The 27,958-nt window shown below is 64.2% G+C and overlaps 2 protein-coding genes across 4 annotated transcripts; both read right to left on the bottom strand.

The window, feature by feature from the left end:
* Positions 1-48: 48 nt before the first annotated feature.
* TYK2 (tyrosine kinase 2) lies at positions 49-16,643 on the bottom strand. 3 transcript variants are annotated; one of them, XM_066986451.1, is made up of 25 exons: positions 16,466-16,642; positions 14,399-14,460; positions 14,103-14,292; positions 13,393-13,516; positions 12,009-12,153; positions 11,004-11,167; positions 10,359-10,743; positions 9,283-9,474; positions 8,854-9,011; positions 8,653-8,776; positions 7,357-7,549; positions 7,169-7,275; positions 6,686-6,862; positions 6,492-6,579; positions 6,261-6,388; positions 5,624-5,759; positions 5,168-5,319; positions 4,888-5,038; positions 4,509-4,606; positions 4,004-4,196; positions 3,696-3,814; positions 3,047-3,219; positions 1,895-2,012; positions 1,710-1,820; positions 49-978 (listed from the first exon to the last, which is right to left on the bottom strand). In XM_066986451.1, exons 3-25 carry the CDS (start codon positions 14,287-14,289, stop codon positions 844-846), a joined length of 3,558 nt encoding a protein of 1,185 aa, XP_066842552.1. In that variant the 5' UTR covers positions 14,290-14,292; positions 14,399-14,460; positions 16,466-16,642; the 3' UTR covers positions 49-843. The 3 variants fall into 3 exon arrangements, 2 of the variants coding, with proteins under 2 accessions (XP_066842552.1, XP_066842553.1); XM_066986452.1 differs by lacking the exon at positions 16,466-16,642 and adding an exon at positions 15,384-15,539; XR_010827140.1 differs by lacking the exon at positions 49-978 and having other exon boundaries at positions 1,798-1,820; positions 3,047-3,181; positions 16,466-16,643.
* A 1,006-nt stretch (positions 16,644-17,649) lies between these two features.
* On the bottom strand, positions 17,650-22,864 carry CDC37 (cell division cycle 37, HSP90 cochaperone). Its single transcript, XM_066986472.1, is given in 9 exon segments — positions 17,650-18,131; positions 18,233-18,304; positions 18,696-18,878; positions 19,947-20,069; positions 20,828-20,943; positions 21,259-21,364; positions 21,471-21,613; positions 21,616-21,751; positions 22,676-22,864. Coding segments are annotated over 9 exon segments (1,125 nt in total). The 5' UTR covers positions 22,778-22,864; the 3' UTR covers positions 17,650-17,987.
* Positions 22,865-27,958: the final 5,094 nt, after the last annotated feature.

Genomic DNA, 27,958 nt, shown 5'->3' with positions numbered 1-27,958 from the left:
ACCAGGGAGCACAGCCCCCCGTTACCCCCCCAGCCAGGCAGGCAGAGCAACAGGGGCCGTTACAACCTTTATTGGGGCCCCCCGGCCGCCCCCCACCCCATAGCCGGGGGGGGGGGGCGCGGCATCACACAGCAGGCAATAAATAAGGGGGAACGGGGCAAAGCAGCCCCCCCCTTTTGTACAGTTCAAAGTGGGGGGGGCGGCCAGCCCCCTCGTCCCCCCCAAATCAGCTCCGTCCGACCCTAAAAACCTCCCTGGGGACGCAGGGAGGGGCAGCACAACCCCCCCCCCCCCCCATACCCCAAAACTTTGTGGGGGGGAGACCCAAGGCCCCCCCCCACCCCCACAAAAAACCTCCCAAAACGCAGCGGAAACCCCAAACTGCAATAAAGTGCCAAATTCTTTCGCTAACCCCCTCTTTTTGGGGTCGCGGGGGGGAAAGGGGTGTGTGCCCTCTTGGTGCCCCCCCCCCCCTCGCCCCTAAAGCTCACGGTAATGGGGGGGGGGAGCCCCCGGCAGTCCCCAACTTTTGGCAGGGGTGGGGGGGGAACGCGGACCCCATAAAGGGGGGTGCAGAGGGGCTGGGGCCGTCCCCGTCCCGTTTCACAGTGTTTGGCCCCATTTTGGTGCGAGGGGGGGGGGGAATAAGGCGAGGATGAGGAGGGTGGGGGGGGGAGCGGGGAAGAGGCACGGCGGCGAGAGGCACGGCGGCCCTAAAACCGGAGCAAAACCCGGTCCTGCCCTAAAACCCACCCCAAAGGAAAAAAAAAACCCTAAAGCTGGGGGCCCGGCCCCGGCCCTAAAGGGACCTGGGGGGGGGTCCCGAGCTCGTGTCCCCCCCCCTCAGCAGAGGCTGAAGACGGAGGGGGCCTGGGCGCGGTACTTGTCGTGGAAGGCCTTGAGGATGGGGACGAGGTTGGGGAAGGCCGGGCGGAAGGAGGCCTCGGCCTCCCAGCAGTTCTTCATCAGGCGGTAGATCTGGGGGAAAAAAAAGGGGGAAAAAGGGTCAGAAAAAGGGGCGGGGTCCTAAAAAATCCCACCCAGGGGCAAGGATTTAATGGGGTGAAGGGAAAAAAGGTCAGAAAAAGGGGCAGGGTCCTAAAAAAAGCACAGAGAATCCCACCCAAGGGTGAGGATTTAATGGGGTGGAGGAGAAAAAGGTCAAGAAAAGAGGCAGGGTCCCAAAAAAACCCACCCAGGGGCGACGATTTAATGGGGTGGAGGGGAAAAAGGTCAGAAAAAGGGTCAGGGTCCCCAGAAAATCCACCCAGGGGTGATGATTTAATAGGGTGGAGGGGAAAAGGCTCAAAAATGGGACAGGGTCCTAAAAAAAAGCCACCCAGGGGTGAGGATTTAATAGGTTGAAGGAGAAAAAAGGTCAAAAAAAAGAGGCAGGGTCCTAAAAAATCCCACCCGAGGCAATGATTTAATGGGGTAGAAGGGAAAAAAAAGCTCAAAAAAAGGGAGAGGGTCCTAAAAAAAAGCCACCCAGGGGTGACGATTTAATGGGGTGGAGGGGAAAAAGAGCTCAAAAAAGGGACAGTGCCCTAAAAAAACACCATGGCGGGGCGATGATTTTATGGGGCGGAGGGGAAGGGCCTCGTTTCCAAACGCTCTGCCCCCCCCCCCCCATTTTTACCCATTCCCCCACCCCACGAGGTGCTGGTGACATTTGGGGTGGGAAGGGGGCGGCGCGACGCGGGATTTACCTCGCAGGGACAGTCCTTGGGGCTGGGCAGCCTCTTCCCTCGGTCCAGCAGCTCGATCAGCCGCAGCACCGTCATCTGTCCCTGCGTGGCCCCGATCAGCTCGATGAATTTCTGCGGGACGGGAGCCAGAGGTGAGGAACCGGCCCCGGGATCACCCGGCCCCGGGCCCCAAACCCGAAACCCACCACGGGAGGGCTCTGCGCGGGGTCACAGCGCGTCAGGAGCTCGTAGAGCGTCACCCCGAAGGACCAGACGTCGGAGGCGTAGTAGAACTTGCACTCCTTGAGGCACTCCACGGCGTACCTGCGGGGCGGCGGGGGCAGCGTGGGATCAGGGGACACAATGGGGACACAACAGGGCCACAATCGGGGACCCAACAATGGAGACCCAACTGGGCCACAACGGGGAGCCACAATTGGGGAACCAACAGCGGCCACAATCGGGGCGCAATGGGGACCACAACGAGACCCAACAGGGACACAATAGGGACACAATGGGGACCCAACTGGGGACCCAACGGGGACTCACAAGGGAGCCACAATTGGGGACCCAACAGGGCCACAATTGGGACCACAACGAGGACCCAACGGGAGCCACAATCGAGGACCCAATGGGGCCACAACGGGGCCACAATGAGAGACCCAACTGGGCCACAATTGGGACCACAACTGGGGACCCAATGCGGCCACAATGGGGACCCAATTGGGGACCACAACGAGGACCCAACGGGGACTCAATAGGGCCACAACTGGGACCCAACGGGGCCAAAATCAGGACCCAACGGGGCCACAAGGGAGCCACAATTGGGGACCCAACAGGGCCACAATTGGGCCACAACGAGGACCCAACGGGGCCACAACGAGGACCCAACGGGGCCGCAATGGGGCCACAATGAGGACCCAACTGGGCCACAATTGGGACCACAACTGGGGACCCAATGCGGCCACAATGGGGCCCCAATTGGGGACCCAACAGGGCCACAACGAGGACCCAGCAGGGACTCAGTAAGGGCCACAACTGGGACCCAATGGCGCCAAAATCAGGACCCAACGGGGCCACAAGGGAGCCAGAATCGGGGACCCAACAGGGTCACAACGGGGACACAATGGGGACCCAACGGGGCCACAATCAGGGCCACAATGGGGCCACAAAGGGGCCACAACCGGAACCCAATGGGGACACAACCGGGACCCAACGGGGCCGCAATGGGGACCACAACTGGGGACCCAATGCGGACCCAACGGGGCCACAACGAGGACCCAGCGGGGCCACAATGGGGACCCAATTGGGTCACAACAAGGACCCAACGGGGCCACAATCGGGGCCGTGGCGCTCACCAGAAGACGGGGCTGTCCCCGTCCTCGCAGACGCGGTAATACTCGTGGCCCTCAGGGATGGCTTTGGCCAGGCCGAAGTCGCCGATCTTCACCACGTTCTCGTTCTCCAGCAGCACGTTGCGGGCGGCGAGGTCCCTGTGGATGTAGTGCAGCGAGTGCAGGTAGGCCATGCCCTGCGACGGGGGGAAAACGGGCTTAGACGGGGCGTGGGGAGGGGCGGCAGGGCGTTTGGGGCGGGGGAGAGGGACTTTAGGGGCAGTTTGGGGAGGAAAAAAGGGGATTGGAACCATTTTGGGGAGAGAAAACGGGACTTAGAGCCATTTAGGGGGGGACCAAAAGGGAGGTGAAGGCAGGGAGCCCAGCCAAGTCTTGCCGTGCTTTTACCCCAAGATTTTTCCCTATATCGAGAGGGATTTATGGGGGAAGAAGGGGGGCTTTAGAGGCAGTTTGGGGAGGGGAAAAAGCGGATTGGAACCATTTTTATGGGGAGGGGGGGCTTTAAAATGGGACTTAGAGCCACTTAGGGGGAGATGAAAAGGGAGGCGGAGGCGCGAGGAGGAGGCAGGAAGCCCGGCCAGCTGTCGCCGTGCTTTTTCCCCGAGGTTTTTCCCCATTTTGGAGACGCCCCGGCAGAGGTCAGAGCCTTTACCTCGCAGATCTGCTGGGCGAAGAGCAGGATGTGCGCCAGGCTGACGTTGTGCTTGGGCAGGTAGTCGCGCAGGCTGCCCAGCGGCACGTACTCCATGATCAGCTGCACGATCTTCTCCCCTGGCCGAGGAGCGGGAGGTGAGGCAGAAATCCCCGAAAACCCCAGCCAGGGGGAGGAGAAACACCCCCAAAATTGTATTTTGAGCCTCCCTGCCACCTGGGGCGACGGGGATCGAGCGAAACGCGTTCAGGCTCCACGAAACGGAGCCTGGAAGCCGGGTTTGTGCCCTCCTCGCAGCTCCTCCTCACCCTGCTCGCTGCAGCAGCCCTTGTACTTGACGATGTTCTCGTGGTAGAGTGTCTTGAGGATCTCGATCTCCCTCTTCCAGCTGGCCAGCAGCTGCTGGCTGCAGCCGGCCTTCAGGGACTTGACGGCCACCATCTCGCCCGTGCCGTCGTTGGTGGGGTCGTAGCAGTAGAGGCTCACCTTGCCGAAGTGACCCTGGGGGGGGAGCAGGGATTGGGGATGCCGCCGGCACCGTTCCGGCTTCCCCCAGCTGAGTCAGGGAGCTTTTTGGGCAGAGGGGACATCCTCGGCGGCAACGGGTCGAAAATAAAGACTTGTGAGCCTCGTTCAGGCGTGGATTTTTGGGGGAAATCAAGGCAGAAAGAGGCCGCTGCTCCCAGAGGGGATGGGAGCGTATAAATTGTGCGCGGCTGCTGCAAAGGGAACATCCGACGGGGGTCCGAGCCCCTCCGCGTGTCCCAGCCCACCCAAAAGGACCTCGGCGTCTTTGGGGGGATCCATCCTCACCTCCCCCAGCTCGCGGATCTTCTTCAGGTAGCGCTTCTGGAAGACGGTGGGGTCGGACACGGGGAAGTCGGGGTTGACGGAGGTGACGTCCACGAGGTCTGCGAAAGACGGGAGAGGTCAGGGGCCAGCCGAGCTCTGAGCGCCTTCGTGCTCCTGCCCCCGCAGCCCGGGAGGCGATTTCTGCTCTGGGGCTTTGCTCCCCGACAAAAATTGGCCAGGGAGGGGAGCAAAGGGCCCCGTGGGAAGGGCTCACGCTGGGGCCGAAGCAGCGAGCTCCCAAAAGCAGACGCTGGCTGCGGCTGTGCCCACGTCGGCCCGGCTCCGGCGCCGGGGAGAAGCCGGCGAGGGACGGGCAGGGGAGGGAAGGGCAGGGCCTCACTGTGGGGCTGGAGCTGGGTGAGGTCCCGGAGGATGGTGCGGAAGGACGGGCGCTCGCTGGGCGCGTAGCTGAGGCACTGCGAGATCAGCGTGGCCAGCTCCTTGCAGGACGGCTCGGGCAGGCGGTGCCTCTTCTCGTAGAAACGCTCTTTCTGGGGGAGAAACGGAGGGAAAAAAAAAAAAAACAGGTCACGAACGCGCCCGCAGCCACGGAGGGGCTCGAAGCCGCGAGGCCGAGGGGAAGCCGAGCGCCCCGCTGTCCCCCCGCGGGCCTCTGTCACCTCGGAAGGCGTGCGCTCCTTGAGGGGGACGTCGGCGTCGAAGCAGATCTCCAGCAGCGTGGTGCCGAAGCTCCACTTGTCGGCGGCCGTGCTGAGGTTCCCCATGTCCTGCACGCACTCTGGGGCGATCCAGGGGATGCGGTCCACGCGCTCTTTGGGAAGGAGAAGGCGCGAAGGGGTCAGCGAGAAGGGGAGGACGCAAAACCCCGCGGGCGGAGGAGGGGAAGCTCCCCGCGGGATCAGCTTTCGGGCCGGCTGCCGTCGCGGGGCTCGCATCCAAACCTCTCCGACGCCCAAAACTAAGGGCTGGAAGGCAGGCAGGCGTTGCCGGAGCAGCTCAGGCATAACCCACGCTCTCGGCTAGCCGCGGGAGGTGGAAAAGCACCTGGCTTCCCAGCTCCCGACAAGCCCGGGCCCAGCCCTGCCCAGCCCAGGGAGCCCCGCGGGGCGCGGTACCTTCTCGAGACAGCACCGTGAAGCTGACCCCGGGGTCGCTGAGCTTCACGAAGGGCAGGGAGCCGTCCTCCAGCCCCTTCCTGGCCAGCAGAATGTTCTTGGCGCACACGTTGCCGTGCACCAGGTTCTTGTCCTCCTGGGGAAAAGGAGGAGAGGCGACCTCAGAGAGGAGGAACGGGGCAGGGCCGCGCCGGGAAACAAAACCGCGACGCTCCCGGCCCCCGCCTTTCGTCCCCTCCCTGCCTCTCTCCTCGTCCCCTCCGCGCAAAGCCGGAGCAGGGGGGCACACCGGGAGCCTGGGGATTACCCAGCACAGCTCACGCCTTCCCGAGCTGCTGGCCAGAAGCCCAGCAAGCAGGGGAGGCAGCTTCCTCCTCCTCCTCCTCTCCTCCGCCCCAGCCCCACGGCCCCCAGCTGAAGCTCCGGAGCAGCTCCAGCGTTTCGGGTCCCCACAAAAGGGCCGCCCCAGGTGCTCACCTCCACGACGGAGGGAGAAAGGACAGGTTATTACACTAAAAAAAAAAAAAACCCACGCGTCTGCCCGGAGAGCAGAGCAAAGCGACCGATCCTCCCTGCTGCGCCGGCGGAGGGGACGAGAGGCGGCGCGGAGGCGGCCGGCGCGGCCCCAGCCCCTCACCAGGTAGCTCAGGGCGCTCGCCAGCTGCTTGGCCACGGTGATCTTCCAGCCCACGGTGACCCGGCCCTTCTCCTTGCGCAGCAGCACGTCCAGAGGGCCGTGCTCTACAAACTCCTCCACCATGATGTCTGGGAACACAAAGAGGGGTTGTTTTCGGCCAGCAGCCCCAAAATCCGGCCCCGGGAACGGCTCCGGAGGGCGGCCGATGGGTCCGGCGAGCCCGGGACTCACTCTCGGAGCCCCGCACGCAGACGCCGTGCACGAAGGCCAGGTGGACGTGCGACACTTGGCTCATCAGGCTGGCTGTCTCGAAAAACGCCTGCGGAGAGAGCAGCGAAGGTGGGGGGGGGGGTCACGAAGCTGGGGGGGCACCACGAAGCTGCCCAGGGAACCCGGATCGACGCGCTGGCGGATCGCGGGCTCACCAGGGCGATGTCTCGGTGGCTGGGGTCCAGGACTTTGAGCACCACGTGCAGCTCCCTGCTGTTGTTGTTCGGCTCGGTGGAGAAGTACTCGGCCTCGTCGTCGGCCCCGGCGGCGCCGCAGACGTTGAGCACGCCGTCGTAGATGTTGGTGCGGGTGCCCTGCCCCAGGTGGGCTCGCTGAGGGCAGAGAGAGAAGGAAAATGAGCGGCAGGGCGGCGGGCACGAGCCAACACTCTCCCTGTCCCCCTGTTGGTGCTGAGGGTGGCAGGGAAGGAATCATCCACCGAGATGACAGCGCCGCTGCTTTGCTTCGCCTCCTCCTCGCAGAGGGAAGGAACAAAGGGCCGAAGCAACCCCAAAATGCGTCTCTGCCCTTCCCTCGCACGGTGGCAGGGGTTTGGTGGCATGCCCTGACCGGGAATTCGGGATCCTCCGCACGCCCCGTCCCCAAAACCCGGCTGCCGCGCGGGCGGGGCGCCCGACCTGCGTGATCTCGTTCTTGCGGATCTGGTGGAAGCTGAGCTGGGTCAGGTTTAGGATCTGCTTCGCGCTGTCCTTCACCTTCCAGGTGATCAGCAGGTCCGAAATCTCTGCCGGAAGAGGGAAGCGAGCCTTCAGAAACCACCGGGTGCCCTCGCTCCCGAGAGAGGGGAGGAGAGCCTCCCTCCTACCTCCTGGTTTGGGCGGGCAGCACCTCTTCACCGTGAAGCTCTCCTCGCCGGATTTGAGCGTGCAGCCCTTGAGGACGTCCAGGAGCTCGCGCAGAGTGGGGAACTCGCGGTCCCAGCCCTCCAGCACGAAGGAGCTGCCCTTCTTCTGGATGCGGAACTGCCTGTACTTGAGGGCCCCCTGCGCCCCGGGGCCCTGCGGGAGGGCAGGCGGCGTCAGAGGACGGGCGGCGCAGCTCCGGGGCCCGAAGCCTGGCAGCTCCGACCCCGGTCCTAACGGGGCCGGCACCGCCCGGAGCTCGCGGCTCTGCCTGCCCGCTGCTCGCCCAGCGAACGGAGTCGTTCCCCTTCCCTGATCTGCTGAGCAGGTCAGCAAAACCGCGGGGATTTAGCAGCAAAAAGAGCAGGACCCAAAACTGCAGGGATTTAGCAATAACAGGAGCAGGACCCAGAACTGCGGGGATTTAGCAGAAAAAGGTGCAGGACCCAAAACTGCAGCGATTTAGCAGAAAAAGGTGCAGGATCCAAAACTGCAGGGGTTTAGCAGGAACAGGAGCAGAATCCAAAACTGCGGGGATTTAGCAGCACAGGAGCAGGACCCAAAAACACAGGGATTTAGCAGAAAAAGGTGCAGGACCCAAAACTGTGGGGATTTAGCAGCAACAGGAGCAGGACCCAAAACTGCAGGGATTTAGCAGCAACAGCAGCAGGATCCAAAACTGCGGGGATTTAGCAGCAAAAGGTGCAGGATCCAAAACTGCAGGGATTTAGCAGCAAAAAGAGCAGGATCCAAAACTGCAGGGATTTAGCAGCAAAAGGAGCAGAACCCAAAACTACAGGAGATTTAGCAGGAACTGCAGGGAGCAGGAGCCAAAAGAGCAGGGATTTCAAAACTGCAGGGATTTAGCAGCAAAAACGTGCAGGATCCAAAACTGCAGGGATTTAGCAGCAAAAAGAGCAGGACACAAAACTGCAGGGATTTAGCAGGGAACAGGAGCAGGACCCAAAACTGCGGGGATTTAGCAGGAAAAGATGCAGGACCCAAAAACTGCAGGGATTTAGCAGCAAAATGTGCAGGACACAAAACCGTTGCTGCCAAATCCCTGCAGGAGCAGGATGCTCCACCTCAAAGCTGCTCCCCTCGCCCTCCCGCATGGAAACTCCGCTGGCCGAGCCCCCGATACGACCCAAGCGGCAAAAAGCACGTTTCCAGCTCGCAGATTTCCCCCCGCGGCGCAGCGAATCCTCCCCGGGGCAGGCCTGGCAGCGCGCCGCGAGGCGCCGGGACGCCCGCCGTACCTGCTGGTGGCCCCGTTTCACCACGGACAGAATCATCCTGTTGAAGTCGAGGACGCTCCAGCGGATGACGTAGAGCCCCTCCTCGTGCTCCTCCCGCCGCAGCTTGGCGAAGACGAATTCCTCCCTAGCGAGGGGGGAGAAGGGGAGAGGCTCGAGCCCGGCCCCAGGGCCACGGGGCGTCCCCCGGGATGCCAGACGTACTGCATGGGCCCGTGGATGCCGTTGAGGATGCTCATGACGAGCCGCGGCGGCGCCACTTCGCGGCACAGGTAGTGGCTGGAGTCCGCCGTCAGTCGGAAGTAGCCGTCCACCAGCGAGACCAGGGAGAGGGCGCTCTCGTAGGACGGGAGGAGCACCTCCTGGGGGGGGGGGGCACGAGGGATCGGCCGGACTGAGAGGAAGGCCGCCCCAAATCCGCCGCCCAGCCAGCCCGAGGAGGAGAGAGCGCAGAACTCAGGGAGCGGGGGAAAAAAAAAACAACAAAAAAAAACAAAACCAAGGAGAAAAAAAAAAAAAACACAAAAAAAACAAGGAGAAATCCTCGTTCCTCTCCTCGCTGCCCCCTTTCAGCCCCCAGAGCCCGACCCGAGGCCCCCCCACCGCGTGTCGGGACGGGGCAGAGGCGCTCACCAGGCACTGGTTGTCCTGCCGGTTGATGCTGACTCGGCAGTCCTTGATGACGACGTGCGTGATCTCTCGGAAGTGGCAGAAATGCGACCACTTGGGCTCGCTCGGCTCCGCTTGGCGCGGCCCCCGGGGCTCCGGCTCCTTGCTTCTGCTTTTCCTCCCGAAATAGCCTCGGTGGGAGACGGCCTCGACGCTCTGCGGAGCCGGAGACGAAAGGGAATCAGGCGCGCCGCCGGGGAACGGCGCCGCTCGAAGCCGCGTGGCCAAAGCGGGATGAACTGGAAGGGAGCTCGGGGTTCCCCAAGCCCCGTCCGGCCTCCGAACCGCACACGAGGCGGTGGCAAAGCCCGGGAGCGTGAGGTTTTCACAGGATCGCAGAATCGAAGGGGTTGGAAGGGACCTCGAAAGATCGTCGGGTCCAACCCCCCCGCCAAAGCGGGTTCCCTAGAGCAGGCTGCCCAGGGAGGCGTCCGGACGGGCCTGGAATATCTCCAGAGAAGGAGACCCCACAGCCTCCCTGGGCAGCCTGTCCCAGCGCTCCGTCACCCTCATCTTGAAGAATTTCTTTCTCATGTTGGCGCGGAACTTCCTGGGCTCCGTTTTGTGGCCATTGCCCCTTGTCCTGTCCCCACAGAGCACTGAGAAGAGGTTGGCCAAGTCCCTCTGCCTCCCACACCTCAGATATTTATCCACATCGATGAGATCCCCTCTCAGTCATCTTTTCTCCAGGCTGACCAGCCCCAGGTCTCGCAGCCCTTCCTCCCAGGGGAGATGCCCCAGGCCCCGTGTCACCTTTGTGGCCCTCCGCTGGCCTCTTCCCAGGAGATCCCTGTCTTTTTTTCTACCGGGAAGCCCCAAACGGCCACAGCACTCCAGGTGAGGCCTGCCCAGGGCGGGATCGAGGGATCGCCTCCCTTGACCTGCTGGCCACGCTCCTTTCAATGCCCGCCGGGATCCCCTTGGCCACCAGGGCACGCTGCTGGCTCACGGTCAACCCGTCGTCCGCCAGGACCCCCCGGCTCCTTCTCTTTCCGCCGCGTCCCACCCCGCCGTGGCCAAAACCCCGAGCGCCCACCTACCTCGGGAGGCACGGGCCGCCACTGGATGCCGCTCGTGCCGGTGACGAGGACCTCGTGGGTAGCGGGCGGGTCCCTGGGGAGCAGCGCGTGGCCGTGCTCCGCCTGCGCGTGCCCCCCGTTGACGTAGAGCGGCGCCTTCTCGCCCTCGGAGGAGGTCTCCAAGGAGAGCACGGGGAAGAGCTCGCTGCCGAAGCGGGGCGCGAGGTGCTCCAAGGTGGCCAGGTACTTGTACATGACGTCCTGCTCCGTCAGCTTCCCCGCGCTGACCGTGTGCCGCTGGAAGCGCTGCACGAACTTCTTGAAGACGGTTTTCATGCGGAACTTGGTCAGGTAGTTGTTCTGCTGGATCTGGCGGTAGAAGGAGCGTGGGATGCAGTCCTTGAAGCTGCGGAGGGGGAGGGGGGGAAGAAACGGGTCAGGAGAACGAACCTCGCGCTGGGTTTGTGCCCCAGGCAGCCCAGCAGTGTCTCCACGGCCTCCCGAAAATCGGCTGGAAGAGGGAGAGCGAGGGCACGGCCGCGGGCAGGCCGCCCCCTCCTGCGCTGTCTCCTGCTGCCCTCTCGCAGCAGCCTCTAGCAGGCTCCCTCGGAAAAGCCCGGAGCGGAAACGTCCGCGGGTTTTTTGGCACCTCGCTCAGGCTCTCACCTGTATTTCCTGGCCACCTCCTCCAGGGAGACGCCCTTCTTGATGGCGATGTGAGAGAGGTGCAGCACGGCCATGCCCAGGCTCTCGTTCTTGAACCTCTGGACCTCCTGCTCCGTCTGCAGGTCCTTCAGGGACGCGACGTCGTTGATGAATTCATACTTCCCCTGGTGAGGCAGAGGAAAAGCTAAACAATGGGGAAAACACCCTGCGCCGCCTCCGGGGCTGCTTTTTCCACATTATTTTTCACGTCCGTTACTTATCTATTTTCCTCGTTATTTATCTATTTTCCTCATTACTTATTTTCCTCGTTATTTATTTTTTTTCCCCATTACTTATTTTTTTTCCTCGTTACTTATTTTTTTTTCTCGTTACTTACTTTTTTTCCCCATTTATTTTTTTCCCCCATTATTTATTCCTCCCCCCCGTTATTTACTTTTTTCCCCCGTTCTTTAATCCCCCCCCGTTATTTACTTCCCCCCCCGATATTTACTTTTTCCCCCCGATATTTACTTTTTCCCCCCATTATTTACTTTTTCCCCCCCGTTACTTACTCCCCCCCCGATTACTTTTTTCACCCCCCCCCGTTACTTTTTTCCCCACTTTTTTTTTTTCCCCCTTATTTTTTTTTTTCCCCCCCTTACTTTTTTTTTCCTCAGTTATTTATTTTTTTGCTTGTCATTTATTTTTTTCCCCGTTCATTTATTTTTTTTTCCCACCATTATTTATTTATTTTTGTCTGCCCGTTATTTATTTTTCCTCCGTTTTCTGGGTTTTTTTTTCCTCCGTTTTTTATTGTTTAACCACTGTAACGGCATCCCCTCAGCCCATCCAAAAAAAAAAAACACCTCTGAGTGCCCCAGCGGGCCCCCAGCCGCGTTCGCCCTTTCCCCAAAGCTCGCCAAGTTGGGCAAAGCGCCCCCGACGAAGGCGCCGAGCCCTCGGGTGCTCCCCGCCCCGACCCCACCGGGATCCGGCCGGTCCGGCGCCCGCCCGCGGCCCCCTCACCTGCTCGAAGAGGTACTCGAAGGACGCCTTGTCGAGCACGGCCCCCCCCTGCAGCCTCTCGTCGGGGCCCTCGCTCGGCCGCGGGGCGTTGCGGTAGACGGCCGGCTCCTTCTCGTTCATCCCGTGCCAGTTCCGAAAGTAGTACCTGCGGCGGGGCACCGTGCCGCGCTCAGCGCCGCGCTCCGACACGGAGGATTCCCTGGTTTTACCCCAAAAGCCCCCAAACGACGCCTCCCTGCTCCGGCGGAGGGTTTTCGCCACCGGTCCCAAGAGGACGGGGTTTGGTGGGGGGGGTGAGGAAGGAGCGGAAGGTTCCCGGCAGGCGTTTTGGGAGCAAACGGCGCCGCCGACGCCGCTTCAAAACCCCGACCCGAGAACCAGGCGCGGCCTCCGGGCGCCCTCCGAGCCCGCAGCGAGGCTTCGGGCGCCGGGAAGCCGAGGGGAAGCGACCTCTTCCCGCCCCCCCCGCCCCCCCCAGCCTTTGCTCGAGCTTTCCGCGCCACGCACGTGCCGGGCGGCCGGGTTTCGCCGGGGGGGGGATGCCTGGCGGGCAGAGCCCCGCGGCCGCAGCGCTTTTCCGCTCCCCTCAACCCCAAAAGCCGCGTCCCTGCGCGGCAGGAGCGCTGCCTGCAGCCGCCGGCTCCGAAAGCCAAGCAGAGAGGGCTTCGTGGCCCCCAAAAATACGGCGGCAATATTTCCCCCCGCGGGGACGATATTTCCCCCCCGGGGACAAGCTGGGGGAAGCGTCAGCTCCTTCCCAGTCCCCCCAGCAGGCAGGAGGAGCCGCGGGTCGCTTCGAACTCATCGGCCGCGGGCTGAGGAACCCCCGGGGCTGCTCCTCCCCACGCTTTTACCCTTCGCTCTGACTCAGACCCCGACAGCACGGCCCGAAAAAGGCCCCCCTCCCGAGACCGCCAGCGGCAGCGCCTCGGGAGGAAAGGCAGCGGCGGGGCCGGGGATCGCCAGGGAACCTGAAAACCTCGCCGCGAGGGAGCGAGGCCAGGAAACGGAGCCGCGGCCCTGAGCGAAAAAACGCTGCCCGCAGCAGGGGGACCGGGGCCTGCCGGGGACGGAGCTGAGCGGGGCGGCGGAGAGACGCGGGCAGAGCGGCCCCGGGAGCGGAGCAATTCGGTTTTCCAACCCAGGCGCGGGCTCCAAAGCCGCCCAGCTCCCTGTTTGATCCTTCGGGGCCGGATTGAGCCGAGCCCTGCCAGCTCGCCGGCCCCGCGCCAAGCTCGACGCGCGTCTGCGGGCCGTTCCCCCAGCTGCCCGCCCCGCGAGGGTTCGGGAGCGAGCCAGCGCGGTCCGCGGCAAAGCCCCGGGTGTATTTCTTGCGTTAAAAACGGCGCCCGGCTGCGCCGAGAGGCTCGGCAGGCGCCCTCACCTCATGCGGAAGAGCAGCCTGAGGTCGGTGTCTTTGCCGATTTTGAAGACGTGGTTGGGGGGGAGCCAGGTCCCGCTCTGGGGGTCGTAGAGCGCGAAGAGGCTGTAGCACAGCGGCGTGATGCCTGCGAAGGCAACGCGGCGAGGAGGAGCCAAGGGCGGGCGTTGAGGCGGAAATTCACGGCAGAAAACGTTAAAAAAATAAAAAAAAAAAAACACGAAAATGATAAAAACTCTCTGCTGCTTCCCTTCCAGCCGCCAGATTCCCGGCGGCGCGGACCCCGGGAGGCGAGAAGCCGTTTGGGACGGGACCCGAAGCGAGGCCGTTTGGGACCCGAAGCGCGAGCGTTCAGTCGACGAGGCGAAAGCCGCAGCCTGCTCCAGCAAACCCGGGTTCAAAAAGACGCCGTGCCGCGGCTCGGGGCTGCGAGAAGCCCCCGGACCCGCGGCTCCCGCTCATTTCCCCCCCCCGTTTTTCGCAGCTCGCCAAGCGAAACCCCCCCCCCCCCCCCGGTGGCGGGGCGAGCGTGGGGTGTGAGGATCGCTCTCCGACCCCAAGCCAGGAGGGCGAGGGCTGGATTCTGACCGAGGGCTCGTCGCCAAAAAAAAGCTGCTTTTTTAGAAGCGAAAAGGGGGAGCTCGGAGGTAGGAAGAGCTCAGGGCGAGGTGGCACGGGGTGGGGGTGAGGGGGGGGAACGGGGCCGGGCTCACCGATCCTCCGCGCGAGGTCGATGCAGATCTCCTCGGCGCTCGGCGCGCCCTGCGCGTAGCTCTGGCATCGCTCGCGCTCCTCGGCGCCGCCCCAGTGCAGGGAAACCTTGAGGGCGCCGCCGGGCGGGGAGCAGCAGCCCTCGGGGTCCGACTCGCTGTGCTTCACCGCGCACTGGCACAGAGACATCTCCTGCGGGGCGGGGGGACGGGGTTAACGGGGCGGGATGTGCGGGGGGGGGAACGGGAATGGGACCGGGAAACCCCCCCCTTGACTCTCTCCCCCCGCAGGCACCGACCTCGCCGTCAGCTGGAGCATAACGCGGAGCCGGTCCCCAGGCGGTGGCGGCGATGTCGTCACCTGTGTGGGGACATGAGGGGGGGGGGGAGGATTGGGGGTGACAAATTGGTCTGTGGGCCCCCCCCCCGAGGGGTGCAGGACCACAGCTCCCACCCCACCAGCACCGCTCCCACCCCACCAGCAGCTCCCACCCCGAGCGTGTTTGCTTGCTGCCAACGCGGCCGAACGGCTTTTATTTTATTATTATTATTTTTATTATTATTATTACTATTATTTTTTCCCCTCCTTTTTGCCAACCGAAGGGGCCCGGGGCCTCGGCTCAGCACCCCGCAGCTCCGGTTCCCGCTCCTCCAGGGGAACGAGGATGGACGTGGAGCTGCGACCCAGCCCCACGGGGAAAACCCCAAGGAATCGGGATTTTTCAGCCCCAATAAGGCTCAGGGCGGGCTTGCCGCGGTGGTCCGGTGCTTAAAGATGCCAAATAACCAGGTTTTACCCCAAAAAAAACTTTACTTTGGGCGCCCGCACGCCTGGCAGGAGCTCTGGGTGCAGCAGCCCCAACCCCGACGGCCCAACGGGGGCGCAAAAAAACCCGAAAGGGGCTCGGGATCGGCTCCAGCCACCAAATTTCGGCGCAGGGAGCGTTTGCAGGACCCCGAGCCCCCGAGTCGCCAAAAAAAAAACCCCAAAACCCCAAAAAAAACCCCATGTGGCAACGTCCCCGGTGGTAAACTCTGCCCCGGCGCGTTGAGCAGCCAAATTTTGGGGTGGTTTCGCCTCTTTCTGCTCCCCCGCCAGAGGCCTCGATCGAGGTCAGGAGCCGCAGGCGGCCACGGCTCAAAGGTCACGGCGCGGGCGAGGGCGGGGAGGGACGGGGCCGGCCGCCGGCGCCCCCGTTTCTAGCAATAGGGGCGGATTTGGGGCCGTTATAGGGTTTTTTTTGTGTTTCGCTCCCCGATCCCAGCAGCAGCGGGGTTTCGGACCCAGCGGGAGCACGCGCGCGTTTTTGGCGTCTTCCTGGGAAAAATCCACCCGGGATCGGCACGGCCCCACGCTGCAGGCTCCAGGACCCCAAAACGGGCAACATCAATGGGGTTGGAGTCCCAGCCCCCCCGATCCTGACCCCAAACACCCCCCATCCTGACCCCAAAGCCCCCCGATCCTGACCCCAAAGCCCCCCCCATCCTGACCCCAAAGCCCCCCCCCAGATCCTGAGCCCCCGAATGTCACAGCCACGTCTGCCCTGACCCCCCCGCACCCTGAAGACCCCCATATCCTGCACCCCCACATCCCCCCCGTCCCCCCAACTCCCCCTCAGCCCCACATCCACCCCCCACCACCCCACAACTCCCCTGCACCCTACATTACCCCCCCCTCAGCCCCATGTCCTCCCCCAGCCCCACAACTTCCCCCAACCCCACATCTCCACCTGGCCCCACAACTCCCCCCAAGCCCCACAAATCCCCACTCGGCCCCACATCGCCCCCCGGCCCCACAACTCCCCCCCCCCCCCATTGCCCCCCCAGCCCCACAGATCCCCGCTCGGCCCCACATTCTTCCCACAACTCCCCTCCACCCTACGTTGCCCCCCCAGCCCCACTTCCTCCCCCAGCCCCAAAACCCCGCCCTCAGCCCCACAAATCCCCACTCAGCCCCACATCGCCCCCCGGCCCCACAACTCCCCTTCACCCTACGTTGCCCCCCCAGCCCCACTTCCTCCCCCAGCCCCAAAACCCCGCCCTCAGCCCCACAAATCCCCACTCGGCCCCACATCGCCCCCCGGCCCCACAACTCCCCCCCCCCCCCCCCCCCATTGCCCCCCCGGCCCCACAGATCCCCGCTCGGCCCCACATTCTTCCCACAACTCCCCTCCACCCTATATTGCCCCCCCCGGCCCCACAAATCCCACCCCGACCCCACAAATCCTCCCCCAGGCCCCCAATTCCCCCCCCCAAGCCCCCAATTCCGCCTCCAGCCCCGCCCCCCCCGCCCCAAACCCCTCCGCTCCCCGCCCCCCCCGGCCCAGGCCCCCCCCCCCCCCGCAGCCCCCCAGCCCCTCACGCACCGGCCCCGGTCCGGTTCCGGTTCCGGTTCCGCTCCCAGTTCCGGTTCCGGTCCCGGTCCCGGCCCCGCTCCCCGCCGGCCCGGCCGCGGTTCCGGCTCCCTGGGCCCCGCAGAGACGCCGCCTCCCATTGGGCCCCATGAGACGCGCGCTGCCATTGGCCCGCCGCCGGCGCGGGGCCACGCCCACCCGCCTGCGTCCCGTGGGCGGGGCGAGCGGCGCGGGGAGGGGGGCGTGGCCTGGCGGGTGGGGGCGTGGCCGAGAGGGAGGGGGCGTGGCCACAGCCGGGTCGTGGGCGCAGCTGGATTTGGGGGGGGGGGGGGGGGGCAAATTTGGGGGGGAACTGCTGGAAATGGGGGGGGGCAGGGGGCAAATTGGGGGGGCAGAGCTCGATGTGGGGGGGCAAGGGGGGCAAATTGGGGGGCACAGGTGGAAATGGGGGGACGGGGGGGCAAATTGGGGGGGTAGGGGGCAAATCGGGGGGAACTGCTGGAAATGGGGGGGGACAGGGGGGGCAGAGCTGGATGTGGGGGGCAAGGGGGGCAAATTGGGGGGCACAGCCTTTTGCCCCTCCCCAGAGCCAGTATCCCCCCCTTTTTACCCCCCAACCCCCCCCTTTTTACCCCCAACCCCCCCCTTTTTACCCCCCAACCCCCCCCCTTTTTACCCCCCAACCCCCCCCCTTTTTACCCCCCAACCCCCCCCCTTTTTACCCCCCAACCCCCCCCTTTTTACCCCCCAACCCCCCCCTTTTTACCCCCCAACCCCCCCCTTTGCCCCTCCCCAGTGCCAATATCCCCCCCACCCTCCTCTTACCCCTCCACCCCCTTTTTACCCCCCAACCCCCCTTTTGCCCCTCCCCAGAGCCAATAGCCCCCCCAACTCCCCCTTTTTACCTCCCCAACCCCCGTTTCGCCCCCCCTCCACCCCCTTTTTACCCCCCACCCCCCCTTTTGCCCCTCCCCAAAGCCAAAATCCCCCCCAAACCCCACCTTTTTACCCCCCCCACCTTTTTACCCACCCCCCACCCCCCTTTCTCCCCTCCCCAGTGCCACCATCCCCACTCCCCACCCCCTTTTGCCCCCCCCTCATCCCCCCACCGCCCTTTCACCCCTCCCCGGTGCCGCCACCACCCCCCCACACCCCCTTTTGCCCCCCCCTCGCCCCCCCCCAATCACGACCCCCCCTTCGCTTCCATCGCTTTATTGGTGCCAGAGCCCGAGCGCTGCCCTCGAGCCGCGGTGACGATTGCACTGCCCGGCCCCCCCCCTACCCCCCCCCACCCCAAAATCACCCCCCCCCACCCCCCCAAAACCCAAATTACAGCGAGGAGGGGGGGCGCATCAAGGACGGGGGGAAGTTGTGGCACCCCAAAACCCCCCCCTTAGGGGCGAGGCGGGGGCTGCAGGGCCGCCCCCCCCCCCTTTGTGTTCACCCCATCGGTGTTGGGGGGGGGGGGGGGGGGAGAAGCGTGCACGGCGGCGAGGAAGAGGAGGGGGAGGGAGGGAGGAAGAGCGCGGCCCCCTCACGCCTTCCCCTTGCCCTCGCCCTCCTTGGGGATCTCCTCGTAGACGGCCTCGGCCCCCTCCCCGCCCTTCTCGCCCCCCCCCTTGGCGTTGGGGACCCAGAGGCCCGAGTCGATGCAGCGCTGCATGTGGTACTTGGCCTCCTGCGGGGGGGGAGGAAAAATAGGGTTAAAAATGATAATGGGAAACATAAAAAGCGATAAAAAGGGGGAGCGGCGCCCCCCCCCCCCCCCAAGGCGCCCACCGTGGGGTCCATGCGGCCGATGGTGTCCTGCAGCAGCTGCACGTCCTTGACGTCGAAACACTTCTGCAGCTCCTGGGGGGGGGGGCGGGAAGGGGGTGAGCGGAACCCCAAAACCCTACCAAACCCCACAACCCCCCCCCCCAAAAAACCCCAACCCCCCAAAAGCCCCCGCCCCCTACAAAACCCCCACAAAGCCCCTACAAAACACCTCCCAAGGCTCCCCCACAAACGCCCCTCACAGAACCCCACAAAAGCCCCCCCAAAGCCTTCACAACCCCCCAACCCCCCACCCCCTAAACTCCCCCAAAGCCCCCCCGCTCCCCTCCAAAACCCCCCAACCCCCCCCCAAAGCCCTATAAGGCCCCCCAAATCCCCTCCAAAACCCCCCAACCCCCCCCCCCCCCGAGCCCCCCAAAGCCCTATAAAGCCCCCCAAACCCCCCCCCCAAGCCCCCCTGACTCACGGGGGGAAGGGACTCGTAGACCTCGACGGGGTCGAGGCCGCCGGGCCCGAGGCGCTTCTGGCGCTCCTCCTCCTCGTACTCCCGCAGGGCCCTCTCCACGCGCGCCTTGGCGCGGCCGCGCACCCGCTCCTTGAAGGCCTCCAGCTCGTCGTTGAAGCCCTCCATGTACTGCTGGTCGGCCGTCTGCGGGCACGGGGGGGGAAAGGGGGAGAAAAGTAAAGAAAAGGGGGAAAAAAGAAAAGAGGAGATAAAAATGAAAGAAGGGGAGAAAACAGGAAAAGAGAAAGAAGGGGGAAAAAAGAGAAAGAAAAGAAAAAAGGGGAGAAAAAAAGAAAGAAAGGGAAGAAAGTAAAAGGGGAGAAAAAGAAAATGAAAGAAGGGGGAAAAAAGAGAAGGGGCAAAAAAAGAAAGAAGGGGAGGAAAATATAAAAAAGAGAAGGGGAGAAAAGAGGATGGGGAAAAAAGAAAGAAGGGAAGGAAAAATAGAAAACAAGAAAAAAGAAAAGGGGGAAAAGAGAGAGAAGGAGAGGAAAAAAGGAAAAGAGAAGGGGAGAAAAAAAGGAAAAGAAAAAAATGAAAGAAGGAGAAAAAAGGAAAAAAGAAGGGGGAAAAATAGAAAGAAAAGAAAAAAGGGGAGAAAAAAGAAAAGGGGAGAAAAAAGAAAAGAAAGAAGGGGAAAAAGAAAAGGAGGAAAAATACAAAAGAAAGAAGGGGAAGAAAAAAAGAAAGGGGGAGAAAAAAGAAAAAAGGGGAGCAAAAAAAAGAATGAAAGAAGGGGGAAAAATAAGGGGCAAAAAAAGAAAGAAGGGAAGCAAAAATAGAAAAGAAAGAAGGGGAGAAAAAAAGAAAGAAAAAAAGGAAAAAAGAAAAGGGAGAAAAATGAAAGGAGGAGAAAAAAGAGAGAAGGGGCAAAAAAAGAAAGGAGAGGAAAAAAACAAAAAAGGGGAGAAAAAAGAAAGAAGGGGGGACAAAAAGAGAAAGAAAAGAAAGAAGGGGTCAAAAGAAAGAAACGAAAAGAAAGAAGCGGGCAAGAAAAAAAAAGAAGGGGGGGGGCAAAAATAAAGCAAGAAGGGGGGGCAAAAAAGGGCCCCCACCCCTCCTCCCGCCCCTCCCCGGCGTCGTTTTTAAGACGGAGCTCCGAAAAAAAACCAGAGGGAAACTGGAATATTTGGCGCGCTGGAAAATTGGGGTTGGAAAGGAGGCGAGAGCAGGTATTTTTTGAGGGGGGGGGGCGGGGGGGGCCGCTCTCACCTTGATCTTGGCAAAGAACTGCCTGAAGCACGCCCGCGGGTCCACCTTGAGGCTCTTGGCCAGCTCCAGGATGAACTGCATGACGATGGTCTGGTGGGCCACCTGCTCCATCAGCGCGTGCTTCTGCGGGCGGAAAGAACCCCCAAAATCATCAAAAAAAACAAATTCCCACCTAAATTTCGCCCAGGGAGCTCGGCGCCGGCCCCTTCTACCGCGGGGAGCCCCCGCAAGGGTGGCCGGGGGGGGGTTCGGCGGGGGGGAAGTAACCGAAATTCTGTCGGCGGGGGGGGGTGGAAAGGGAAAAAGCCCCAAAAGGTGACGGGGGAGGGTTGGGAGGGAAAAAAGCCCCAAAATGTGACTGGGGGGGGCGTTGGGAGGGGAAAAAGCCCCAAAAGGTGACGGGGAGCGGGGTTAGAAGGGGAAAATGCCCCAAAAAGTGGCAGCGGGGGGGGGTGGGAAGGGGAAAAAGCTCCAAAATGTGATGGGGGGGGGGGGGTTGGGAGGGGAAAAAGCCCCAAAAGGTGACAGGGAGGGGGGTGGAAGGGGAAAAAGCTCCAAAAAGTGGCAGCGGGGGGGTTCAGAGGGGAAAAAGCTCCAAAAGGTGACGGGGGGGGTGTTGGAAGGGGAAAAAGCCCCAAAATGTGACTGGGGGGCGTTGGGAAGGGAAAAAGCCCCAAAAGGTGACAGGGAGGGGGTGGAAGAGGAAAAAGCTCCTAAATGTGATGGGGGGAGGGGGTTAGGAGGGGAAAAAGCTCCAAAAGGGGAGGGGGAAGGGAAAAAGCCCCAAAAGGTGACGGGGGGGGGGGTTGGAAGGGGAAAATGCTCCAAAAGGTGATGGGGGCGGTTGGAAGGGGAAAAAGCCCCCCCGCGGCTCCCCTCACCTCCTCCACCTCCAGGTCGATGCACCAGATCACCAGGTAGTTCGCCGTCTCCTCGCAGACGAGGTGCGGGTTATCGGCCAGGTACTTCTGGCTGTCGTCCCAGCGCCGCAGCATGCCTGCCGAGCACGGACCCTCCCCTCGTTAGCCGTTCCTAATTAATTAACACCCCCGCAACCCCCCGTAAATCGTAAACCCCGCCGGGGCTGTCGCGAAGGCAGGCGGGGCGCCCGTTTTTGCCTCAGCGGGGGAAAGGGAGGTGAGAGGAAGGCATCAAATGAGGAAAATGGGGAAAAATTCGTGGGGGTTTCGTGGTTTTGGGATCCCCCCGGGGACTGGGGCACCCCCAGGGACCAGGGACACCCCTCGGGGATCGGGGATGACCCCCCGGGGATTGGGGACGCCCCCGGGGATCGGGGGTAAGGGCGGCTCACCGAAGTGCTTGATCTGCTTCTCGTATCTCTCCACGAAGCTTTTGTGTTTCTTCTCCTTCTGCTCCTCCGTCTCCTCCTTCTCCTCCGGCTTGACGTTGAAGACGCTCTGCGGGGCCGAGGGACGCCGCCTGACCCCGAATCCCCCCCGCCACAATCCACGGCGGGGAGACACAGGGGGGACGACCCCCTCCCCCCAAAAGACCCCAACCCACCTTGCTGAAGCCGTCTTTGCTCAGCGTGTCGACGTTCCAGGGCATGTTCTTCTCCTTCTTCTTCAGCTCCTCCAGCTTGCTCTCCCAGCCCCTCTCCTCGTTGCGCAGCTGCTGCGCCTCGGCCTGCAGCCGGGCCACCTCGGCGCGCCCCCCTCGGGCTCGGCCACCTCCAGCTCCTTCAGCTTCCGCTGGCACTCGGCGAGCTTGCGCTTGCACTCGCGGCACCCCTTGTCCAGCTCCTCCTTCTCCTTCTGGAACTGCTCCATCCGCTCCACGCGGGCCTGCGGGGAGGGGGGATTTTACAATTTTAAACCCTCCCCCAAACAACAAAGCGTTCCCCAGTGGGATTAGGAGGAGAAATTCCCCTTTCTCCTGCAAAACGGGGGAGTTTTCCCCGCTTTTTTAGGGTCGGGGGGGATGAAAACAGCACCAAAGCGCAGCCCCCGATCCGGCAAGACCCCGAGCGCTGCCCCCTAAGAGAAATCCCCGTGCTCGTGTGCCCCCCCCCCCCGTGTCCAGCGGAGTCCTAGATTTTATTAGGATGGGGGAAAAAGGGGCGGGTTTGGGTCCTGCTGGTGGGGGGGGGGGGGGGTGGGCTGAGAGCCCCAGGGGACAAAATGGGGACAGGGGGCTCGGAGGGGACCGAGGGGCCTGGGACCCCCCCAGGCCCTATGGGGAAGGGGCCAGAGGTGCGGCTGTGGGGTCAGGGCCCTATAAACCCCCGGCCCTATAAATGTGACAGTGGGGGGGGTACACGGGACCTGGGGGGGGGGTGGTTGCCATGGAAACGGGGGAGCCGGTCACCAAGGGGATGGAGGGAGGGGGTCTATGGGGGGGGGGGATAGGATTTGGGAGGGGGGGAAGGCTTTAGGAAGGGGGGCCGGGCCCAAAAGCGATGGGGGCGATAGGGGAGGGGCCGGTCACCATGGCAACGGGGGGCTCGGTCGCCATGCCAACCGGGGCCCCAATGGGGAAGGCCGAAGGGGAGCGGGGGGGGGGGGGGGCCTAGCCTGGTTGCCACGGCAAAGAAGCCTGCCGGGAGCGGGGGCCTAAAGGGAGGGGGGGGGCCGGGGCCTAGCCTGGTTGCCATGGCAACGAAGCCCGCCGGGAGCAGCGGGGCCTAAAGGGAGGGGGGGGTCCGGGGCCTAGCGCGGTTGCCATGACAACGAGGCCTGCCGGGAACGGCGGGGCCTCGGGGGCCCGACCTGGTGCCGCCATCGGAAGAGGCTGGCCGTGTCGATGTTGGGGTGCGTCTCGTCCTCATCATCCGACACCTCGATGTGGTCCCACACGCTGTAGTCCACCATGGCGGGGCCGTGGAGCGGGCCCGGCTCCCTCCGGTCTCTTCTGGAACCCTCCAGCCGCCCTCCCCCGCCCGCTTCCGCCCTGCGCACTTCCGCCCGCGCCGCCCAGCTCTGCGCATGCGCGCCGCTCCGCCCGCCTCGCGAAGCCGCCGGCCTTGCCCGGCTCAAAGATGGCGCGGATTTTAAAGAGACAGGCGCCCCGGAAAAAGGAGGCGGGCACAAGGGGGGTCTGCCCGGCCCCAAAAACGGGGGGGGGGACAGGGACATGTATGGGGCTTGGGTGGGGGATATGGGGACGTGGGGGGCATGGGGATATAGGGGAACATGGGGGGATATGGGGACATGGGGGGGCATGGGGACATGGGGGGGACATGGGGACATGGGGGGGACATGGGGACATGGGGGGACATGGGGGGGACATGGGGGGATATTGGGATGGGGGGACATGGGGGATATGGGGACATGGGGGGCATGGGGACATGGGGGGGACATGGGGACATGGGGGGACATGGGGACATGGGGATATAGGGGGACATGGGGGGATATTGGGATGGGGGGGCGGGGGAGATATGGGGACATGGGGGGCATGGGGACATGGGGGGACATTGGGGGGACATGGGGATATAGGGGGGCATGGGGGGGCATGGGGACACGGGGGGATGGGGGGACATGGGGGGGACATGGGAGGTATGGGGGGACACAGGAATGGGGGGGACATGGGGGGATATGGGGATATAGGGACATGGGGATGGGGGGACATGGGGATGGGGGATATGGGGACATGGTGGGGGACATGGGGACATGGGAACGGGGGGTATGGGGATGGGGGGACACGGGGGGACACGGGGTTATGGGGACGTGGGGACGTGGGGAGTTGTGGGGACACGGGGACACAGATATGGGGACGTGGGGGAATGGCGACACGGGGACAGGGGGACATGGAAGCTACCGGGGGGATACTGGGGAGGGGGAGCGGTCCCGTTACTGGGGGCATCCCGTTACTGGGGGCATCCCGTTACTGGGGCAATCCTGTTACCGGGGGCTCCCATTACCGGGGATCCCATTACCGGGGTTCCCATTACCGGGGGGACCCTGTTACCAGGGGGATCCTGTTAGTGGGGGGATCCCGTTACTGGGGGTCCCATTACTGGGGTTCCCGTTACCGGGGGTTCCCATTACTGGGGTTCCCGTTACCGGGGGGATCCCATTAGTGGGAGGATCCTGTTACGGGGGGTCCCATTACTGGGGGTATCCCATTACTGGGGGTCCCGTTACTGGGGGGATCCCATTACCGGGGGTCCCATTACTGGGGTTCCCGTTACTGGGGGTTCCGTTACTGGGGTTCCCGTTACCGGGGGGTTCCCATTACTGGGGGTCCCGTTACTGGGGGGATCCCATTACCGGGGGTCCCATTACTGGGGTTCCCGTTACTGGGGGTTCCGTTACCGGGGGGTCCCATTACTGGGGTTCCCGTTACCAGGGGCACCCCGTTACCGGGGAGCTCCTGTTACCGGAGGGATCCCATCACCGGGGATCCCGTTACCGGGGGCATCCCATTACCGGGGTGATCCCGTTACTGGGGTTCCCGTTACCGGGGGCACCCCGTTCCCAGGGAGCTCCCGTTACCGGGGGGATCCCGTTACCAGGGTTCCCATTACCGGGGACATCCCGTTACCGGGGATCCCATCACCGGGGTTCCCGTTACCGGGGGCACCCCGTTCCCGGCGGCGGGGGCTCCCGGTGCCCACGTGGTCCCGGTGCCGCCGCGTTTCCGCCGGCCTCGCGTTGCGCCCGGGCGGCTCCGTCGGCACCGGGCGCGGAGGCCGGAACCGGGGCCGGTACCGGGGAGGGGAGGGGGGGAGGGGAAGGCGGGACCCCCCCCCTCACCCCCCACCGCCCCCCCCCGTCCATCCCCCGCCGCCTCCGCGCTCCGCCGTAAACAACGGCAGGTGGATGCCGGGCAGCGCCGCCGCACCGGGAGCCGCCGAGGTACGGGACCGGGGGGGGGGGGGGGGGGCAGGCACCGGGATCGGGGAGCCCAGGAACCGGGGACGGGGTTTGGGGGGGTCCGGGACACTTGGGGGGGGGTGGGTGAGAACCGGGGGGGGCCTCGAGGAGCCGGGGCTGCGGCAGCGGGGGGGGGAACGGGGCACCGGTTGTGGGTGCCCCCGGTGCCACCGGCCCGCGGCAGCCGGCGGCCCCCGCAGCCCGGCCCTATGGGGCCGGTGCCCCCCCCAACCCCCCAAAATCCCCCCATCCCCGGTCCCGCTCACCCCGGGGACTCACCCCCCTTGGTCCCCCCGGTGGGCCCGGTGCTGCCACGGGGGGGGGGGGGGGGGATAACGGGCGGAGAGCTTTGTGCCCACCCCACGGCCCCGTGCGCCCCACCGGGAGCGATGCCGGTGCCGCGGGACGGGATCCCACGGGAAGGGATCCCGTGGAAAAGGATCCCAGCGGAAGGGATCCCATAGGGAAGGGGATCCCATAAGAAAAGGGATCCCATAGGAATGGGGATCCCATAGAAAAGGGGATCCCATAGGAATGGGGATCCCACAGGAAAAGGGATCTCATAGAAAAGGGTTCCCATAGGGAAGGGGATCCCATAGGAAGAGGGATCCCATAGGAAGGGGGATCCCATAGGGAAAGGGATCTCATAGAAAAGGGGTCCCATAGGGAAAGGGATCTCATAGGAAAAGGGGATCCCATAGGAATGGGGATCCCATAGGGAAGGGGATCTCATAAAAGGGGATCCCATAGGAATGGAGATCCCATAAGAAAAGGGATCCCATAGGGAAGGGGATCCCATAGGAAGGGGGATCCCATAGGAAGGGGGATCCCATAGGGAAGGGGGATCCCATAGGGAAGGGGGATCCCCCGGGAGCGATGCCGGTGCCGCGGGAAGCGATGCGGCAGGGCGGGACGCCACGGGAAGGGATTCCGGTGCCGGGGAGAAGCGCTGCCGCAGGAAGGGGTGCTCGGGGAGCGGGGCCGGGGCCGGCAGAAGCGGTGCCACGGGGTGCTGTGCCACGGGGTGCCGGGCCACGGGGTGCAGTGCCATGGGGTGTGGTGCCATGGGGCGCCGTGCCATGGGGTGATGTGCCACGGGGTGCCGTGCCACGGGGTGCCGTGCCATGGGGCACCGGGACACAGGGTGCTGTGCCATGGGGTGCCGTGCCATGGGGCGCCGTGCCATGGGGTGATGTGCCACGGGGTGCCGTGCCACGGGGTGCCGTGCCATGGGGTGCAGTGCCATGGGGCACCGGGACACAGGGTGCTGTGCCATGGGGTGCAGTGCCATGGGGTGCCGTGCCACGGGGTGCTGTGCCATGGGGCGCTGTGCCATGGGGCGCCGTGCCACGGGGTGTGGTGCCACGGGGTGCCGTGCCATGGGGTGCGGTGCCGTGGGGTGCTGTGCCACGGGGTGCCGTGCCAACACCGTGGTGATGACGCCGCGGGGCACCGTGCCGGTGCCATGGGGCACGATTCTGGTGCTGTGGGGCCTGATGCTGGTGCCATGGGGCACGATTCTGGTGCTATGGGGCACGGTGCCGGTGCTATGGGGCCTGATGCCGGTGTTATAGGGCCGGATGCCGGTGTTATAGGGCCGGATGCCGGTGCCGTGCCGATGCCGGCGTTCCCTTGGCAACCCCGCTTACGAAGAACCGGGGTCCCCAACGCCGGTGTCCCCGATCCGCTGGCGGTGAGGGGGGGGGGGCGCTTGCTTGCAGCCCCCACCCCCCACCCCGTGGTGCCCCCGGCATGCGGATGGGGAATTTGGGGGGCGCGGGGGGGGGTGGGGGGGGGCACGTGGCCTCACCGCCGCTCTCTCCCGCAGGCGGCCGAGCCCCCGGGCCCCCCCCCCATGGCCCCCGCGCCCTGAGCAGGGCGGGTGCATGGAGAAGAGCCCGGGCGCCCCCAGGAGGAGGTGAGCGGGGCTGGGGGTGCGGGGGGGTATTTTTTTTGGGGGGGGGGGGCACCCAGCCTGGGTTAATGCCCCCCCCCTTTTAGCCCCCTCCCCAAAGTTCCCAGCCTAATTAAGCGCCTCATTAGGGGCAGCCCGCGGGGGCCCGCTGCTGCGTCGTGCCCCCCGGGTCTTTGGGGAGGGGGGTGCTGGAGGGGGCGCTGCGTGGGTGCCATACCGTGCCGTGCCATGCCATGCCGTGCCGAGCCGTGCCATGCCGTGCCAGGTTGTGCCATGCCATGCCGTGCCGTGCCATGCCGTGCCGAGCCGTGCCATGCCGTGCCGTGCCGTGCCAGGTTGTGCCATGCCGTGCCGTGCCGTGCCGTGCCATGCCGTGCCAGGTTGTGCCGTGCCATGCCATGCCGTGCCGAGCTGTGCCGAGCCATGCCATGCCGTGCCATGCCGTGCCATGCCATGCCGTGCCGTGCCGTGCCAGGTTGTGCCATGCCGTGCCGTGCCGTGCCATGCCGTGCCAGGCTGCGCCGTGCCGTGCCGTGCCATGCCATGGAGTGTAAGGGTTCGTGGCCATGTGCCGTGCCATGCCATGCCGTGCTGTGCCATGCTGTGCCGTGCCGTGCCATGCCATGGAGTGTAAGGGTTCCTGGCCTTGTGCCATGCTGTGCCATGCCAGGTTGTGCCGTGCTATGCCATGCTGTGCCATGCCGTGCCATGCAGTGCCGTGCTGTGCCGTGTAGGGATGCCTGGCCGTGTGCCACGCTGTGCCGTGCCGTGCCAGGTTGTGCCGTGCCGCGCGAGGTTTCTTGGCCATGCCGTGCCGTGCCGCACCATGCTGTGCCGTTCCATGTCGTGCCATGCCATGCTGGGCCATGCCGTGCTGCACCACGCCATTCTGTGCCGTTCCGTGCCATTCCATGCTGTGTCGTGGCATTCTGTGCCATGCCGTGCTGTTCCATGCCATGCCATGCCGTGCTGTGCCAAGCCATGCCAAGCCATACTGTGCCATTCCATGCTGTGCCGTGCCGTGCGAGGGTCCCTGACTGTGCCGTGCCGTGCTGTGCCATGCTGTGCCGTGCTGTGCCATGCTGTGCCATACTGTGCCATGCCATGCTGTGTCGTGCTGTGCCATGCCACGTGAATCTACCTGGCCGTGCTGTGCCGTGCCATGCCGTGCCGTGCTGTGTTATCTCATGCTGTGCAATACTCCTTGGCTGTGTCTCGCCGTGCCATGCTGTGCCGTGCCATGCCGTGCTGTGCCATGCCGT

This window comes from Anser cygnoides, chromosome 34 (assembly GCF_040182565.1).
Source record: "Anser cygnoides isolate HZ-2024a breed goose chromosome 34, Taihu_goose_T2T_genome, whole genome shotgun sequence".
Classification (NCBI taxonomy): Eukaryota; Metazoa; Chordata; class Aves; order Anseriformes; family Anatidae; genus Anser; species Anser cygnoides.
The sequence above is the reverse complement of the archived record's forward strand: the minus strand, read 5'-3'. Positions and strand labels throughout refer to the sequence as shown.